At 39.2% G+C, this 16462-nt stretch overlaps 1 protein-coding gene across 5 annotated transcripts in view; it reads left to right on the plus strand.

Annotated features, from left to right (window-relative positions):
• ADAMTSL3 (ADAMTS like 3) overlaps window positions 1–15047 on the plus strand; it is a 172788-nt gene extending 157741 nt beyond the window's left edge. For 4 of the 5 annotated variants that reach the window (XM_088172562.1, XM_088172565.1, XM_088172564.1 and 1 more), the window contains exons 24-31: window positions 1782–1964; window positions 4020–4139; window positions 4911–5123; window positions 7391–7574; window positions 10019–10223; window positions 11089–11198; window positions 11750–11961; window positions 12489–15047. In XM_088172562.1, coding sequence (XP_088028688.1) covers window positions 1782–1964; window positions 4020–4139; window positions 4911–5123; window positions 7391–7574; window positions 10019–10223; window positions 11089–11198; window positions 11750–11961; window positions 12489–12598 — 1337 coding nt within the window. In that variant the 3' untranslated portion in view covers window positions 12599–15047. Of the gene's footprint in view, window positions 1–1781; window positions 1965–4019; window positions 4140–4910; window positions 5124–7390; window positions 7575–10018; window positions 10224–11088; window positions 11199–11749; window positions 11962–12488 lie in introns of those variants that run through there. The other variant, XR_015806521.1, reaches the window with a different exon arrangement.
• The last annotated feature ends 1415 nt before the right edge of the window (window positions 15048–16462 follow it).

A 16462-nucleotide genomic window follows, 5' to 3' on the forward strand; every position in this document is an offset into this window, starting at 1 on the left:
AGTGAGGATAATCTGGCTGCAAACCTCTAGGCCTTAGAGTAAAACAGCTCAGATCCTCACACCACCTCCTCAGCCCATCTGCAGAGTAAGTATATATGCCTGAATGGCTGTGGAAAGTACACTGTAAAGGAAAAATGTCTGAGAATTACACACTTTAGCCAGAAATCTGGGTAAAATGGAAAAAAGACCCTTAAACCAAGACCTCATCCTAATTCCAGATGGTTTTTTCAAAGTGGCATAAAGCTTCTTCTAGAAATTTGAAAAACAACCTGGTTTTTGGACCACTGTGCACTCTGCAGGTCTTGTTTTATGCAGCTTTATTCAGTAAAAGACAATTCTACATGAGTTTAAAAGCATGGAACAGCTGCTAAATTGTCTAGAATAAAATCTGTGATTACACAGAGAGTGTTTCTCCTCACTGCCTTTCTAGACAAAATGGCGGGGGGAGCTTTTTCCTTCAGTGAAATAGCAGGTTCCAAAAAATATGTCTGGTTCCTATTACAGCAAAGGAAAAACTTGAGGTGTGCATTGGAAGTGCTAAGCCAGTGATTGAAATGTTAAAGTTGTTCCTAAAGGCCATTCCACATCATGAAGACATCATCTGTAAAGTAATACTGCACAATGATCTGTGAGGAGAGGAGGCTGAATTAGCATTCAATGGCTGCAGCTTCCAAATGTCCCACATTGGGTCAGCTCCTGCAGCAGAACCTGCTCGAGGTGTCTTCAGTGAGCTCTGACCACTTCATTTAGTGAAAAAAAGGCTTCAGGTGTGTGGCTGCTCAGTGTGCCACACGTGCCAACTTACCCAGTGGCTTCCCCAGGATTTTGGAACTTGGAAAGAGCATTTCTGCTGCAGCAGCTCAACCAGAGCACATCAATGAGGTGTCTGATTTGCCAACGTGCAAAATCTCTTTTTGAAAGCAAGTGTTTGAGGAAAATAAAACAGTAGAAGTCTTCCCACTGGTAGTGTGCCAGTGGAAAAATAATTTCATTAAAAATAAGCATTCAAAGAAATTTATTGATTAAAATTGAAAATGACAAGTTATCTGCAAGAGCTGAGGCTCTCAGAGTTCAATCATTATAGCTGGAATGATGAGAGACCTTTGGCTTCTGTACCACAGTAACTGAGATTGCTTAACAAGAGAATCCCTCTTTTCATTATTAATAGCTCTTTCTGTTTCTTTCCCTTCACCCTCTGTCATTACAAGCTGTACAGATCACATCTGCAACTTGGAGACGTTGCCACAAAAGTTTTGTCGTAAATTGGCCACGTGTATTTGCTAATCTATTTTTTTTTCTTCAAGACAAATATTGTTGCCCCATTTTTTTCCCCTAATTTTTGATAACAAATTTAATCTTCCTTTCTCCCTTCTGACCTTCCTTCCTTGTGGGAGGCAGGCTGAATGGGAAGGTGCTGTGCAGATCTTTCCATCAGCTGGTGCTGACTGGGTTTAGTGGTGTCACATCTTTCAGTGATGAGTGAGCACATTGCTTTTCTAGGACTGGTAGCAGTCTGTAAAACTGCCCTTGAGCTGGGCTTGCAGTACTTAACCTTTGATCTTTATTCTTAGTGGGATGCTGAATTATTAATAGGACTCACAACTGAGAGGTTTTCTTGTGAGTGTGCAAAGTGCTTGTTTTACTGCCATGTTGTTACTTGGATTTTCACACTCTGTGAAATGACAAAGGAACTCAGGATTCTTGTGTGCTACAGTAGCAATTAACAATATAAACCCTATGGTTTATCTCTCACAATAAGTGTTTTAATTTTCATTTTAAAGGCATTCCCAAACCAAATGTAACATGGCTGAAGAAGAAAGATGTTTTACAAATCAATTCTTTCTTGGTTTTGAATGGCTCTCTATTTCTGAGGAATGTTTCCTATGGAGATGCAGGAACATACACTTGCAGAGCAACTAATGCTCTCGGAAAAGCTGAGGCTGCATCTGTTCTCCACATAACTGGTAAGTGCTAAATGAAAATTTTGTACTGATAAAAAAAGTCAGACAATTTATAATCAAAGTTTAACCATAAAATAGTTGGGGGCATATTTAACACTGTACTATAAATCTGAAATTTTTGATTGCATCTGACCCCCTTGGATCTGCTCTCTATTTTGTGTTTCCTGTAATGTGGATCTAGGTACAGATGGTCTGACTTGTGACTTCAAGGTTGTTCCATCTTCATGTTTCCAGGTGACAAATAATCAGGCCTTAAACCACCTGACACAATAGGAACTAAATCCACTGTCACATTACAGTGGGCCCAGTGCTTCTAACTAGAGACACAGGGCAAGCTTGAGTATTCAGAAAATCTTTAGGGAAACACAGGAAAATGAAAGGAAAGGCTATTTTGGGGGTTTGTTTTGTTTTGTTGTTTTTTGTTTGGTTTTTTTGGGGGGGTGGTTTGTTTTTTTGTTTTTGTTTTTTTGTTTTGTTTTTATTTTAAAGGCCAATAAAACAAAGGGGAGGGGAAAAGAAAAAATTCTGATTATGAGCTCCGAATCTCAGAATAGAAAATGTAAAGAAAAAACTGCATGTAAATACCTCTATTGTAAGTAGATGAATAATGTAATGCTGTATAATGCAACCATGCCTTGCAAACGACTGCAGTCAATGGATCATTTGGCTCTGGAGATGAGCTGTCTCACCCCTTTGCTGTGCAAAGGGCAGCACAGCTCCCCGTGACCAGTCCTGCTACAAAGATCCCTTTCTTGGGCTCACACCCAGGGCAGGTTGTGGATGTTTGGGTCTGTTGGCCAAGGAGGATGTTCCAGAAACATAATAGGAGCCTCTGTGTGAGGATGAGTGCAGACTGAAGCTGCCTTCCTGGTTTCAGTTTTCCTGGAGTACATCACAACTTTGGATGTTGCAGAGAGGAATATTATTATAATGACGTGACTGGAAGCTTGCTCACAAGAGTCTAAATTTCATTTCAATTCCTGGTCATGTGACATTAATTTAAATAAATCTGGAGTGGATAGGAGAGGGCAAATTCTGGAAGTTTTTGGCTGTGCAGGACTGCAGTGAAACGGGAGGACTTCTGCTGTCAGAACTTGCAGATTTCAGTGGCTCAGTGTTGTCTGAAGCATCTCATCAGATTTTTGGCTTGACTACAGGACTTGCTGCCTCATCAGGGGCAGTCCAGCAGTAGCACAAAGTCTGTGCAGCCTTTCCAGTAAAACTCCCTAAGGGCTGACAAGGCAACCAGCCCTTTGCCTGTGGAACTGGCCTCACTGTGGTTTTGTGGAGACTTCTTTTGTCCTGGTGTTTACAGACAGGCAGGAGGCTTTGTACAGAATTTGAACACTGAGTAAAAATGTTGAGCCAATGTAAAATGACCTCAAAAGAGAAGTCAGAACACAGCAGAAGATTTAAACCCTTCTGGAAGGAGAGTCATAGATGTTATGTACATTCATTAAAACAGAAATGTTGACTAAGTGGTAAGAACTGTGTGTTACTGACAGATTGCCCACAGCTTTGGCAGTTATTCTGCCAGCATATGATAGAAAGGAGGAGTTGCTATAGTGATGGGCATTTGACTTTGCATTCATTATGCTCTCTCTATGCATAATGAGATTTTTTAAAATGTTCTTCTTTTTTCTATGATAACGTTTTGTCATAATTCCATCTAATGAAAGAGAGGAATTGACCAGATTCCACTGAGAGAATTATTTTTCTTACAATTTCTGCATGCAATGAAATATAGATAAAATTGTCATTAAACAGAAAATACATCCTGTAAGCCTTGTTTTTACACTGTTACACGCTTATTTTTCTAACAAATTCAATAAATTTATTGATTTCTTGATTAATTCAGAAACTTGCACGTACATAAATAATTTCTGTTTCCCTGTACACATGTAGTTTATCTCTTAGATAGATCATTTAACTGCTGAATTCCAAACTGCTATTGTCTTTCTGCTTCATAAGTAGCATGCTGGATATTTTGATATGAAATGTTTTTTGGCATCATGATTTAATTCTTGCTCAGAGGAGATCTTATGCACTGTGTTACAGAACAAAGACTTACAGAGAATAACACTCAGTTATTGAAGGGAAGCAGAAGAAGGCGTGTCCTGATGGCATCTGGGATTGGTACAAATGTCAGTGTGGTACCTGGTGAACTACTAAGAATAGGTGAGTTGTATTTTCTGCTTTCTCATTAATACTATTTATTTATTTTATTAAAATAGAGGGGGCTCCATGGAAAAAATGAGTGCAATTCCCAGGAGTCCAGGTTTGGTGACCACCTGAATTTCTTAACTCTAGCTCAGCTCTCCGTTACCAGTGAGGAGGCCTTAGATGAAGATCATATTTTTTCAAAAAATAGCTTTCCTTAAGACATTGTGGAGTGAATTACCCTGACACTGAAGCCATGTAGTTGCTCTTTGAACTTCACTTGAAAAAATGGAAGGGATTCAGCTGGGCTCTATGTTTGTGTTTTTCCCTGTACAAATGAATGCCCTTGTTTCCATCCCTGTCTGTGCCCTGTGGAGTGAAAATGCAGTAATTTCATTTATTGCATTTATGACTCCCTTCCCAAACAGATAGAAGGTATTTAATTACTGACCTATTTGCATATTGTAGAGTCTGGGATTAAATCTTCATTCCATTTAAATCACTGTTTCCCCCTTCCACTTGGTTCCTATAGAATTTAAGTTTATAAGAACTTACTGAAAGGGAAATGATGAAGAAGTGTGGCAAGTACACATCAGCTTACAGAGCTCATACCCTTCAAGAGGCAGTCAGGATTTGGGGCCACAGCTTGGACTTCAGTGGATTTATGCATATTCCTGGTTTTATTTAGAATGGTAATGTCCTTTATGTAGAATCGCACACTTGTACACACTTGTTCACAAACATTTCAATATGTTGAGAAACACCTGCTAAAATGCTGTTGATTTTTAGGTTGCCCAGTGCTGCCCAGCCACAGAAATACAGTCCAGTGGCTCTTTGGAGATAATCCAATTGAGGAAGCTCAGACCTTGGAATATCAAACCCTGCTCGGGGGTCGTATCCTAGAGGTGAACACCAGCTCTGGTCGATTTGCTGGACAATTCCAATGTCGGACTTCAGCCAGTGCAAAACTAATGTCAGTCTGGGTAAATGTCAAGAAGGAAGGTTTGTTGAAAATTATATGACGAATTCTTGAATTTTAAAATATCTTCTTTTGCTCTGTAAAGACTTTCCTGATAACTAACCTTCTTTTCTGTGTTGAAAGTAATTCAGAAATTCATGTTTAGCTTCACATATAGGAATGGTCTTCATTAAGTCAATAGACAATGCCCATACTGAGAGTTGGATATGGTAATTAATGTGTATCCAAATATCATGTGGGGGCTCATTGCTGGCCTGTATCTCTGAGAAGCTGGGAGAATGTCTCTTTCTGCTTAAACAGTTTTAAAACAGACAGGTCTTATAAACTTCCACTTCAACAAATTTCTCCATGATGGCCCACCAAACTGAAATAAAGCTGAGGTCATCTTTGGAAATATCATCATAATAATAAAAATATTTTTAATATAATTGTCATATTCCAGCATCATTGCAATTAATATGGTAGTGATCTCAGTGCAGACACCCTAAATCACATCACTGTGCTAGAGCACACTGCACACTCATAGATTTTCATGTGAAATTCTCAAGAATGTCTTGTAAGGTCCCCCAGCATAATGCACAGGCACAAAACCACATTTCTATCAGTAGGTTATAAAATGTGCAACTGAATTTCCAAACTGATTAATTTTAAAAGACCCTTGCATGTGCACCAGCAGGCCAGTCAGCTGTATCTGCAAACATTTTGTCAAGTTTTAAACATTTTAAACGTTTAGAAAATAATTATGTTCTCCTTTTAAAAATCCAATTATAATTGGGAACTCAGATTTAAAACCAAGCATCTGTTGACACTGTTTGCTTTTCTGTATGCTTTGTCTCTTCATCTACCAGTTTGATTTGGCTTATGACTGATCTTCAAGGGCCTCAAGCAGTAGGATCAGATCCCCTGTGCTCTGTATGAGGCTATTCTTGGTGACAGTTCATGGGTGAGGAGGGTTCTGGAGTGCCTGAGGTTATGAAGGAAGTTACATTTGCAAAGGAGTCTTACTGAGATGCATCTATGAACAAAACATTTACCTTTAAAAATCAAATGTAAATCAGAAAATACCCTAATAGAATTTTAAAAAATCTAAGTCCAGCCCTAGATTCTAATCTAGATCTCATTACAGTTAGAATTTCTGCCAGTCATTGAACTGTCCACCTTCAGTCTTCAGCTAAACTGGCTTTTGGTTGCCCAATACCCTCTCCAGTCAGCTTGGGCAATATTTTGGAGTGATTCCATTTTCTAGTTCTGAGCTTTAACTGTGATTGACACTTCAGTAAATGTTTCATCACTGCCATACCCATGCATTTGTGAGGCTGTAAAACCTCCCTCAGTGGTTTTTGCACAGTAGGCATTTTGAGGGCACTTCTGAGCAGTGTCATCCTAGTTAAACAAACAATACAGTCTCTCCATCATAGCTGCAGTCAGTAAATTTAACTATTTCTACTTTGAAAAAGGCCCTTTTGTATTATTTTAAGAAATCCAGAAGTAATAAGGAAACATTGAAAAACAATAAGTTAAAGAATTCATTATGTGCTGCAAGAGTGAGTCTGTGGACACAGCTGGTAGCTATCAATTATTCTTGGTTATTATAGAAAAACCTGACTCCTTCTGTGATCACATAAAAATCTGTCAACATTGCATAGTACTTCATCTTTTACCAAGTGTCAAAAAAAATTGTGGAGGAAAGGGTAAGTGTGGAATTTTGACTAAATATAAAGGTAGTACTTGTTAGAGGTGATCGGTTTTTAATATAAAACGCTCTTTAAAACAAATTCCTTTTTCATCTTGCCAGATGCCTCAGTGTCAAATTATTTTTACATTAAATACTTCTCTGTAGTTTAGTACGGGATTTTCTTAAATCCTGAAATTAAGTGAGGTGTCTGGAGTAAGATGAGTTTTGTTCAGGATAAACTTGCTGTAGAACAGCAGGAAACCTAGAGAGCCTGATTTACAATTTCCTCTTTTTAATGCTCATTGTATAAAAAAGTTATGAAAGTTTTAGAGGAAGCTCATCAGTTCCTACTGTGAGCCAGGTTCTGCCCTTCATATGCTGATCTCATTTGCCTTCTAGAGGGCTTCATGCTCGTAGGTAAGGGCTGAACTTGAGGGGAAGCTGAGCAGAACTAAATTCTGCTTTGGCTCATGGTCCCTTTTCACAGTGCTGAAATATTTAGTTTTTTACAGAGGATGTGGTGTCTATCCAGCCTGCAGAGCCAAATCAATCAAAATGTGACACAGTTCCAATGCACAGTACCTCTCTCACACTGCTTCCAATTGTATTTCCTAGATTACAGCTGGGAATATGCTGAGTGGAGCCCTTGCTCTGCCACCTGTGGGCATTCAGGAACCCGCTCCAGGAGCCTACAGTGCACGAACTCAGAGAAACAGAAAGTAAATGAGTCACAATGCAGAGAGCTGCAAAAGCCAGAGATTGTTCACCAGCCCTGCAACAGAGAGGACTGCCCTCCCAGGTAAAGTCCCTTCTGCTCTATTTCCATGTGCTCTTTGTGTACTAAAATGCACTCACCACCTCCTGGAATTGTTTCTGTGTTTATGCTCTGAGTGTGAAATGTGGGGTTTATTTCACCATGAACCTTAAAGCATGAGAGATGTGGAAATGGATCACAAGCAAGTAGGGAAACTTGATTCAGCTGACCTGAGCATGTCTCCATGCTGCTGCAGCAAGTCTTGCTGCTACCACACCTCAAAAGCTGAGCTGGAGATCTCTCTGGGACACTGGGATGTGCAGTTTTGTGCAATCTGTGCCACCTCAGAGGGAAAACCTGTTGTGTTTAGAGTAGCCAGGGTAACTCTGTGTTCACCTGCTCTCCTTTGTGCCAGCAGAACTCTGAGTAAGATGTTTTCTGTGGAATGCCTCATTTCTCTCTAATGCCCCTCACCACAGTGCTCCTTCAATGTCCTTCCCTGCCAGTTTTCTCACTGAGGATCATGGGGCTGAAAATATTTACATCACAGAAAAGTGTATCACAACATCTGATTCCAAAGGCCAAAACCATACCTCTAAACTATCTGAGCTGCACTCAGCACTCCAGCTTAACAGGATGTTCCCCCAGGTTTTCAACAGGAAACACCACAGGATCCTCACAAGTCCTTTTTGTTGCTTTAAAGAATTGGCCATCACTATCAGCAAAAATCCTTGAGAGACACATGCACTTTGGAGTTGTCCCTTGCTGGAAAATGTTGGCAGGGAAGTGTTAAGACCTTAGCTGACATTGCTAGAGTGCATCTTGCCAGTATGTTCTAAATTCTGTTCTAAATGGAGAAAACCTAGTAACAGATATATATCAGGAGAAATTGTTTATATTTCATTATTAGCAGCCAAAACCAGATCATCCTAAATTGTGATACTGAACTCCAGCCAGCCCAGAGAAAGAAAACATTTTGCCAGTAGAAAAATACTGAAATCAAATTAATAGTTTTTGAAACACAGCTTCAGTTGCAGGTTTTCCTCTTAAGCACCAGCATTTGGATCAGATGACAGGAGGGTGCAAGAGGTCCTGGGGCTCCTCTGAGCAAGGTCATGTCTTTCAGTGGATTGCAGGGCATGACTAAATAATCTGATTATCACTGGCCTTGGGGTATCCACAACATAAACAAATCAATTATTTCATATGGCTAAAGAATGGGAACCGAATTGTCTCTTTATATGCTTAGATTTGTTCTGCTTTTAATTTGGCTTTATGTAATCACCCATTGGTGAGTACATTGGTGAAAGCAATTGTGTGTATACTAACATAATTAACTCTGCCTTGAGACATACGTGTATGCTAAGATAGAAATTGGTTTTCTTTTATGAAATATTCCATAATTTCTGTACAGGAAGAGCATTCCAGATGCCTGGAAAATAGCCCTGTGTCTGTTTCTTGGTGCTCTAATCTCTCTCCCTCTCTGGGATTAGTGACCTAGGAGGGAAGTGCAAAATTGTCCAGACTTCCCTTCCCATTTTCCCACCTAATAATTTCTGCACAATCTTCTCCTCTCAAGGCAGCTCTTTAGAAAGCATCCATAGTATTATTAAGCCTTTCGATGTATGGTCAGTGGCACGGGACCTTAATTTTTCAAAGCGTTTTGCATGTGTTTAGTCACTTGTCTGTCACAGTGAGAGGTACAGTCAAGCAAATATAAGGCCTTGAGTATCTACTTAATTTGTGCTTTGCTGTGCCTGCACTGCACCAAATGTTTGCAAAAGTACTTCAGCTTTAAAAGGGAGAAAAAGACAAGGGTGCAGACTGTGAAAGATTAATCTTTCTTGAATGGATATTAGCTGTTTGAGAATGAGAAAATCAAATAATTGCAAAAGAAAATAGAAATTTCTTCCTGTTATCACTGTTGTGGTACACATAAAGTTGATTTTATATTTTTAGCCTAGATTTATGCAAAGAGCAAGTCAGCTTGATTGTATTACCACCTGCTGCCTCCCCAGTATTGTTTCTAGCTGCCAAGACAGACTAAATATTTGCAACTTCTAATCAATAAATAACATGTTCTGCTTGAGCTGTTATCTGGTGAGATCCTGATGTAATAAATTTGGATGAGTTATGGCAGCTGTCACTTTAGTACCAACTAAATTGGTACCATTCATTTTCTAAGTAATGGAGAAGTACACTCTCCTTCCTCCTGGAATGTCACATCCAGCAGGGTCTGTGGGGCTCACCCAGTAACAGATTCTGGTAACAAGCAGTGTAACCTCTGTTAGCAAATATCCTGTCATCAGTTCACCCCGTTGAGAAGACCTTGCTCAAGTGAAGAAGAAACTGATTTTTACTATTCTCACATCTAAAATTTGCAAGGACAGGTTCTTTTGCATTTTCTTTGCTAAACAGTTGCTGCCAACTACCAGCAGGACTGCAGTAATTGCTGTAGATTGCTGTAAATGTGTCTGTACATCCTGCAGGTGGGTAGCTGGGCCGTGGTCGGAGTGCTCTGCCTCCTGTGGCAGTGGATTTCGCCACCGGCAGCTGTCGTGTCACCAAGACAAAGCCAACGGCAGCGCCCTGGCCCTGCTGCCAGGAGCCTGCACACACAGGGACCGGCCTGTGGCAAGGAAACCCTGCACAGGGCACTCCTGTGCAGTGGGGCCAGCACAGCCTAAAACACAGGTAAGTAACAGCATGTGTCTGCACCTCCTTAGATTATAAACGTGGGACAGTGCCATCGTGCCACTGGCTGAGCATCTCTCCTCTTGTGGAGGAACATCTGTCCTCTTCCACAAGGGAGGAGCTCTGTGGCTGTAATTACCTTCCAGACCAGTCTATTAGAAATCTTGGTTTTTCATTTCATGCTCTCTGAGCAACTTTTTTTTTTGTTGAAGACGTGACCTGAAACCAGAGTATTAGCTTCAGTGTATTTTATAAGCTAAGCCATTATGATGTATTCCATTTTCCAAGCTAGTTTATTGCTTTTATTGCAATCATATCAGTACACAGTTTGCATAGCTGTACTTGTGAAGTCCCAAAAAAAGATAAATGAATGTGCTTCAGCAGCACATTGAAGAAGTTGTTCTAGTCACAGAATGCACAGAAGTCTGTTTTCCTATATTTTCTGTTTCTTCCTTCATGCGGCAAACTTGTGTTCATCTTGATATGATTAGTATTTACTGTTCAATGGGCAAAGTAATTAATTAGAATTGCTATTGCTGCATTCCCAATACAGTTTATAGTAAGGCAAGTTTGTAGTGGGCAGAGCTACAGGAAGTATTTTATAGCAGTAGGGATGTGGCATGATGAGAGAAGACAATGGATTGAGGAACAGGCAGGAAAGTCAGTGTCTTGGCAAAATTGCACAGAGAGGACCAAAAATATGTAGGCCTTATCCAAACTGAGGTGTGACAGGGCTGAGGAAGGCAAGATGTAAAAAATCATGGCTGGGCTGTGTAGCTGGGTAGCTCCCTAGGAGGATAATTCTGTTGTTAATAACTTGGCTGTTTCTTTTTCTCTCCCCTCACCCTTTCCTGACAATTTTCAGTGCTCTGGTCACTGTGTAGGTCGCCCTGCAGGTTCACAGCACCAGCAGTTTATATGTCAGCTTCAGAATGGATCTTCAGTGCCAAACTCTTCTTGTGATGAAAGAAAGAGGTAAGCAGTGTGAAGAAGTTACCAGTTAGATTCTTTAGATGATCAAATTGAAGGTACAGGATTGTCACTGCAGTACAAGTAGGCAAATTCTTTTTTATTAAAAAAAGGAAAGGAGGTAGAGACAGCAATCCCTTTGTGGACACTGGATGAATTCAGGAACCCAGGAGAGGTTATGCCTGAAGAACACACAGCATCCAGTATGTAGTGTTTCAGGGTCAGTTAAGTTTTCTTAAAGATAAAATACCTTTTCTATTCCAGGGTTAAGAAACTGGTTTAAAGAAACTCATGCCTTCTCATGAGTGGGTAGGTGTGATGACTGAGCACAAAATTTAATACAGGGAATTCAACTTAAATACGGGAAAAAATTGAACAGGTTGCCCAGAAAGTTGTGGCTTCTTTGTCTTTGGAGATGTTCAAAACACAGAGACAATCTTGAGGATCCTTGGTCTAGCAGGGTGAGCAGGGGTATGGGGGCTGATGGATTCTATTGTCGTGGAATAAGGGTTTAGCACAAAAGCAAACATTTGACTGCCATTTATTTCCCTGCACAGCCCTCCTGGCAGAAGGAACTGTTCAGAGGTGTGTGATGTGCACTGGAGGACAGGCCCCTGGAGGCCCTGCAGTGTGGGCTGTGGCAGTGGGTTCCAGTCCAGACGAGTGTCCTGCGTGCACAGGCAGAGCAACAGACCCGTGGCTGAGCAGTTCTGCACAGGGAGGAAGAGACCAGCGACCTGGCAACACTGCAATGTCACATCCTGTGGCAGTATGTAAATGTTTATTTAAATATGAGCATAGTATAGTTCGTAGTAGTTATATTAGAAAGTGACTCACAGTTGTACACTATTGGTTCTACAAGCATTTGATTGTACATCAAAGGTAAAACTATCCTCTCCAAGGAGCACTTCGTAATCCTGGGGTTTCTTTTCTCTATGTAGGCCAGTTTGATATTAAAGCCTCAGAAGCACTTTTAGAAACAGGATATTTAGGAAGTTTTCTGCAAACTTCCCTACATGACCGTGCCAATTGTGACTCAAAAGTCTCTGAGCGAGCTGTTAATGTCTCCAAGATGGGGTAGTGTTCTGAAACAGACAATGAGGAAATGAATGCAGTGAGATCACACCTCTTACTTGTGACCTTGTTTAGCTTTGAATCCACTGCTGCCAGAAATGCACATTAAAATAATTACAAAGCTAGCAGGAACCCATCAGTTGTTTACAATTACTATGGCAAGTTCTGCTATTTCTCTTTTGCTCATTATAAAGCCTTGTAATGTTTAACTATATTTTTCAGAAGGCGAATGCAAGGATACAACTCACTACTGTACATTTGTAAAGCAACTAAACTTATGCTTGATAGACACCTACAAACAAAGATGTTGTCAATCATGTCAAGAAATCTAAGTCCTCTATGGCAAGTTCATGATGCTGCAGTGAAGAGATGAGAAGAGAGGTTCATTAAATTAACCTGTTTGAAGTATATTCTTGTAAATGAGACATTAGTTGTAACAGTTAAATGGCAACATGGGGCTAATGAAAACACAGTATTGTGGATTGATGTGCTGGATAACGTATTGTTTCTGGGAGCTTTCATTTTTCATTCTTTGCAATGGAACTTCTAATGTTTTAAACATGGCTGGATTAGCAAGATAATATCATGGCATATCGTTGTAAAATTTTGTGGGCCATAATTTATAATTTTATTAGTGAAAAAACCCATTACCTAAAAGCAGCAAATAGTGGTTACTGTCCTTAATTCATGAGGAAGAGTCACAACAATACTTTAAAAAATGTCGGAAATGCAGCAATTATTGACTCCCAGGATTTTGGTTTGGGGTTGTTTTCCCATCATATTTAACACCATTTTTAAATTTATAGAAGCTGTGGCTTGTAGCTGTAAATTTTTGGCAGCAGCTTCATTTTCATAAACAGCTTGAGCTTAAGGGTTGATCTCACAGGATATGCTTTACGGATACTAGCTCTCAGATGGATACACAGAAGTACATTCAATTTTTCTTGCTTGTATTTCTGTGTATGCAGTAAGAAACTATAGATCCTCATACAATTTTCAAAGCAGCAATAGATCTCTTTTGAATAAATGAGGTGTCATTTTTTATTGTTTCTATTCTAATTCCAGTCTCTGAAGTACAATCGAAGTTCTGGCATGATTATACTTATGTACTGATATTAAATGAGACAGAAGCTTCCTTGTCAGAGCTGTGAACAAACACTTGTGAGCACTGTTCTCTTGCACATCAAGTCAAATAAGGAGCCAGTAACTGGCCAAAATAGCTGTCAGATTTCTTGTCTTGAATAATCATTCTATTTTGCTCCATTAATGGGGAAAAAAGTCCAAGGAAGAATTATTAATTGTGAAGATAGACAAATGCAAGAAATCTATTTTGAGCAATTTTCCATTAAGATGATTTTTCTATCTCGACCATTAACCATCTGAGTAATTTAAAAGTTTATAAATTCTTACTACAATATTCCTGGGCAAATTATCTTCCATACTGCAGATTGTCTGACTAGGGCTTTAAGCAGAGAGGACCCCACAGGAGGCAAAATAGATGGTTTTTTTCTTTTGTAGTTTCCAAACTACTGCTCATGTTGGAGGCCTGAATGCTCACTTTGACTTGGGTCTTGTGTTCCATCTGTGACCTGTGTGACAGGCAGAGGGCTGGGAGTGCTGTGGAGGCAGCTCAGACACAGCATCCTGCACAGAGGGTTTGCATCACTGAGAATTAGGGTAGCACTACTGTATAGAAAATGTTTAGGGTGGACTATTGTGTCCAAGGCTGACTGCAAGGAGAGGATATTCCTGATCATTACCTTTTTCATCAGCAATGGGTCTTGATTGTTTAAGCAGTTTTTTAAATTAAACATTTGTAAAATACTTTTGTAGATATTTATTGTCTGATTTAAAGTGCAATATTTTTTTTTTGTACAGTGTTTAATAAAGATTTTTGGACATATATTTTTTCTTATTACCAAAATTTCTTATTCATGTTTTCCCTTTATATTTAAAGTTTTCAAATGTTAACACATAGCATTTTTTGTTGCATTAACTTTGGTTAAGTATGCATGCTATACCGAAGCAGTGCTGTAAATGTGATTGCAGTTGGCATGACATTCCTTTGTAGATTATTTTATTCCTTCTCCAGTAACTGAAGATTTTAGCTTCTTGAACGTAGTTTTGATATTTCTGAAATAAAATATAGTTTGATTATTCAACACTGTGATTACCCTGAGATTGTTTATTACCATGATTTGCATGGTAACTGTGCTTTCATTCTTTGTTATTTTTTCAACCTACTTTCTCCGTAATTCTGGGATTTTTTCAAAGCCTTAGATTAGTTCTTGTTCTGTTATTTTTAACAGTCTATCAGACATATTGTCAACTTCACTGCAGTCTGCTTTGCACTGCTATTAAGAGACAACATAGATGTAAACTGACTGAAAAAGTGGGAAGATAATTTGCCAAAATCCAACTGTCAGCTCTGATTCACTGAAATCTAGAATCAGGATCTTTAAAAGGTGGAATAAAATTGTATTTCTTTTCTGGGCCTTCACCAAGCAGATTCATTTAGATCTGACAGACCAGTTCCATGTTTTGTATTTAGTGAGTGATGGGAATACCTCCATGAAAAAGAAATTGTTTCACAATAGTCTTTGTAAATAGTGTAAATAGTCCTTAGAAAGAATAGTCTAAGAAACAGTATGAACAATAGAAGGCTTAAAAGTATTTTATTAAATAGAAAATAAATGTCTGACAATGTAATGGTGGTGTTTCAGAGTTATCCTAGATAACAATATTAAATAACAATAATAAAGACTTGATTTTCCTTTTTAATTCCATTTGTGCAGTCTTTAAAAAAAAGCAAAGGCTCTGTACAGCAGGGCTGTGGAGCCTGCTGCTGGATGGCAGAGTGCACAGAAAGCACTCTCAGAATAGCAACTGAATCCACGAATAATTGTTCTGCTTTTACATCTTGGTTAAGCATGACATCATAAAATGCTTTTTAAAAAGCTGTTATTTTGGAAAAATAAGTTTTCCAGCCGTCTCTTCATTTGGTCTGCATTTCAGTAATTTGTTGCTTATGAAAAGTTGACGTCAGGTTTTGAATAGTGTCTGAAGGTTTATAATATCATTTGATGCTTTTCCTGGAAGCACAATCAGTGTGTTGGGGCTTTTTCAATTGTGAAGTAATAAAGGCTTCTCTCTTTCACTGTTAAACTTAGGGGAAAGCATAAAGGACAAAATGAAAGGAAATATGCCCCTCCACCCTGAAAAAGCCTTCAAACACATCTGCAGAGGAACTGTTAAATGTATCGAATATGCCCTCCACTTCCCTTCCTCTCAAAATGTTTGTACTGTGCTGGTAGGTGGCAGCAAATGACTTTCCATAACTTAAGGGAGGGAAGTGACCTCAGAACTGCAAAAACAGCTGTGAAAATTTTAAAAAGCATCTGGGCTCCCTCACAGACCCAGCAGAAGAACCATTTTGAGCAGAACATAAAGGCATATATGTAACTTCATGGACTCAGACTGCATTTCTCCTTCCCTAGAAAGGAGAGCTGCAGGGCACTGGGAGCTTCTGTAAACGGCTCCAGAGGTACCAGGACTGTGTATGAGATGTAGACCTGGGTAGGTGTGGCTGTGCAAAGTTTTGGCTTTGTTTCCTCAGTAGTGGCATGACACAGAATGACTCAATAGAGTGTATTTTTTCTTTTGTGGTACAGAAAGATGACAATCAACTGGACTTTTTCCTGTCCTGCTTTTAGGATCTTACAGATGTTCATTCACAACCTGAGGGAGGTGAATAGTTTTCAAACAGAAAAGTAAAATTGATTTGCTATGTCATTAACAGAGTAAGTGATACTACAAAAATACAGTACAAAGACAAAGCTTCTGTAAAACTGACTGCTGCTCTAATAACGTCTGGATCCCTCTTATGCTTTTGTGCACAGCTGATTTTCTCAGTTCAGCTTTCTTGCCTTCATATGACCAAGTTCCTGCTTTAAAAATGTTCCCATCATTGATCTTAGCCCTTTTATAAGAGACTTTGTTTATGAAGTACAGCCACATGATTCTGCAGAACCCAAATACTGTTCTACACCAATGGGTACAAGATATGCATTACAGAGAAAAAATCACACTGGAGTAGTGTGATGGAGCACAACAATAGTTAATTACAGAACTATTAATTGGAACTTGCTTAAATCATGAATGTAATAAAATTAAATTGATTCATCTGGATTTCTCAA

This window comes from Sturnus vulgaris, chromosome 13 (genome assembly GCF_052056855.1).
Source record: "Sturnus vulgaris isolate bStuVul1 chromosome 13, bStuVul1.hap1, whole genome shotgun sequence".
NCBI classification, from domain to species: domain Eukaryota; kingdom Metazoa; phylum Chordata; class Aves; order Passeriformes; family Sturnidae; genus Sturnus; species Sturnus vulgaris.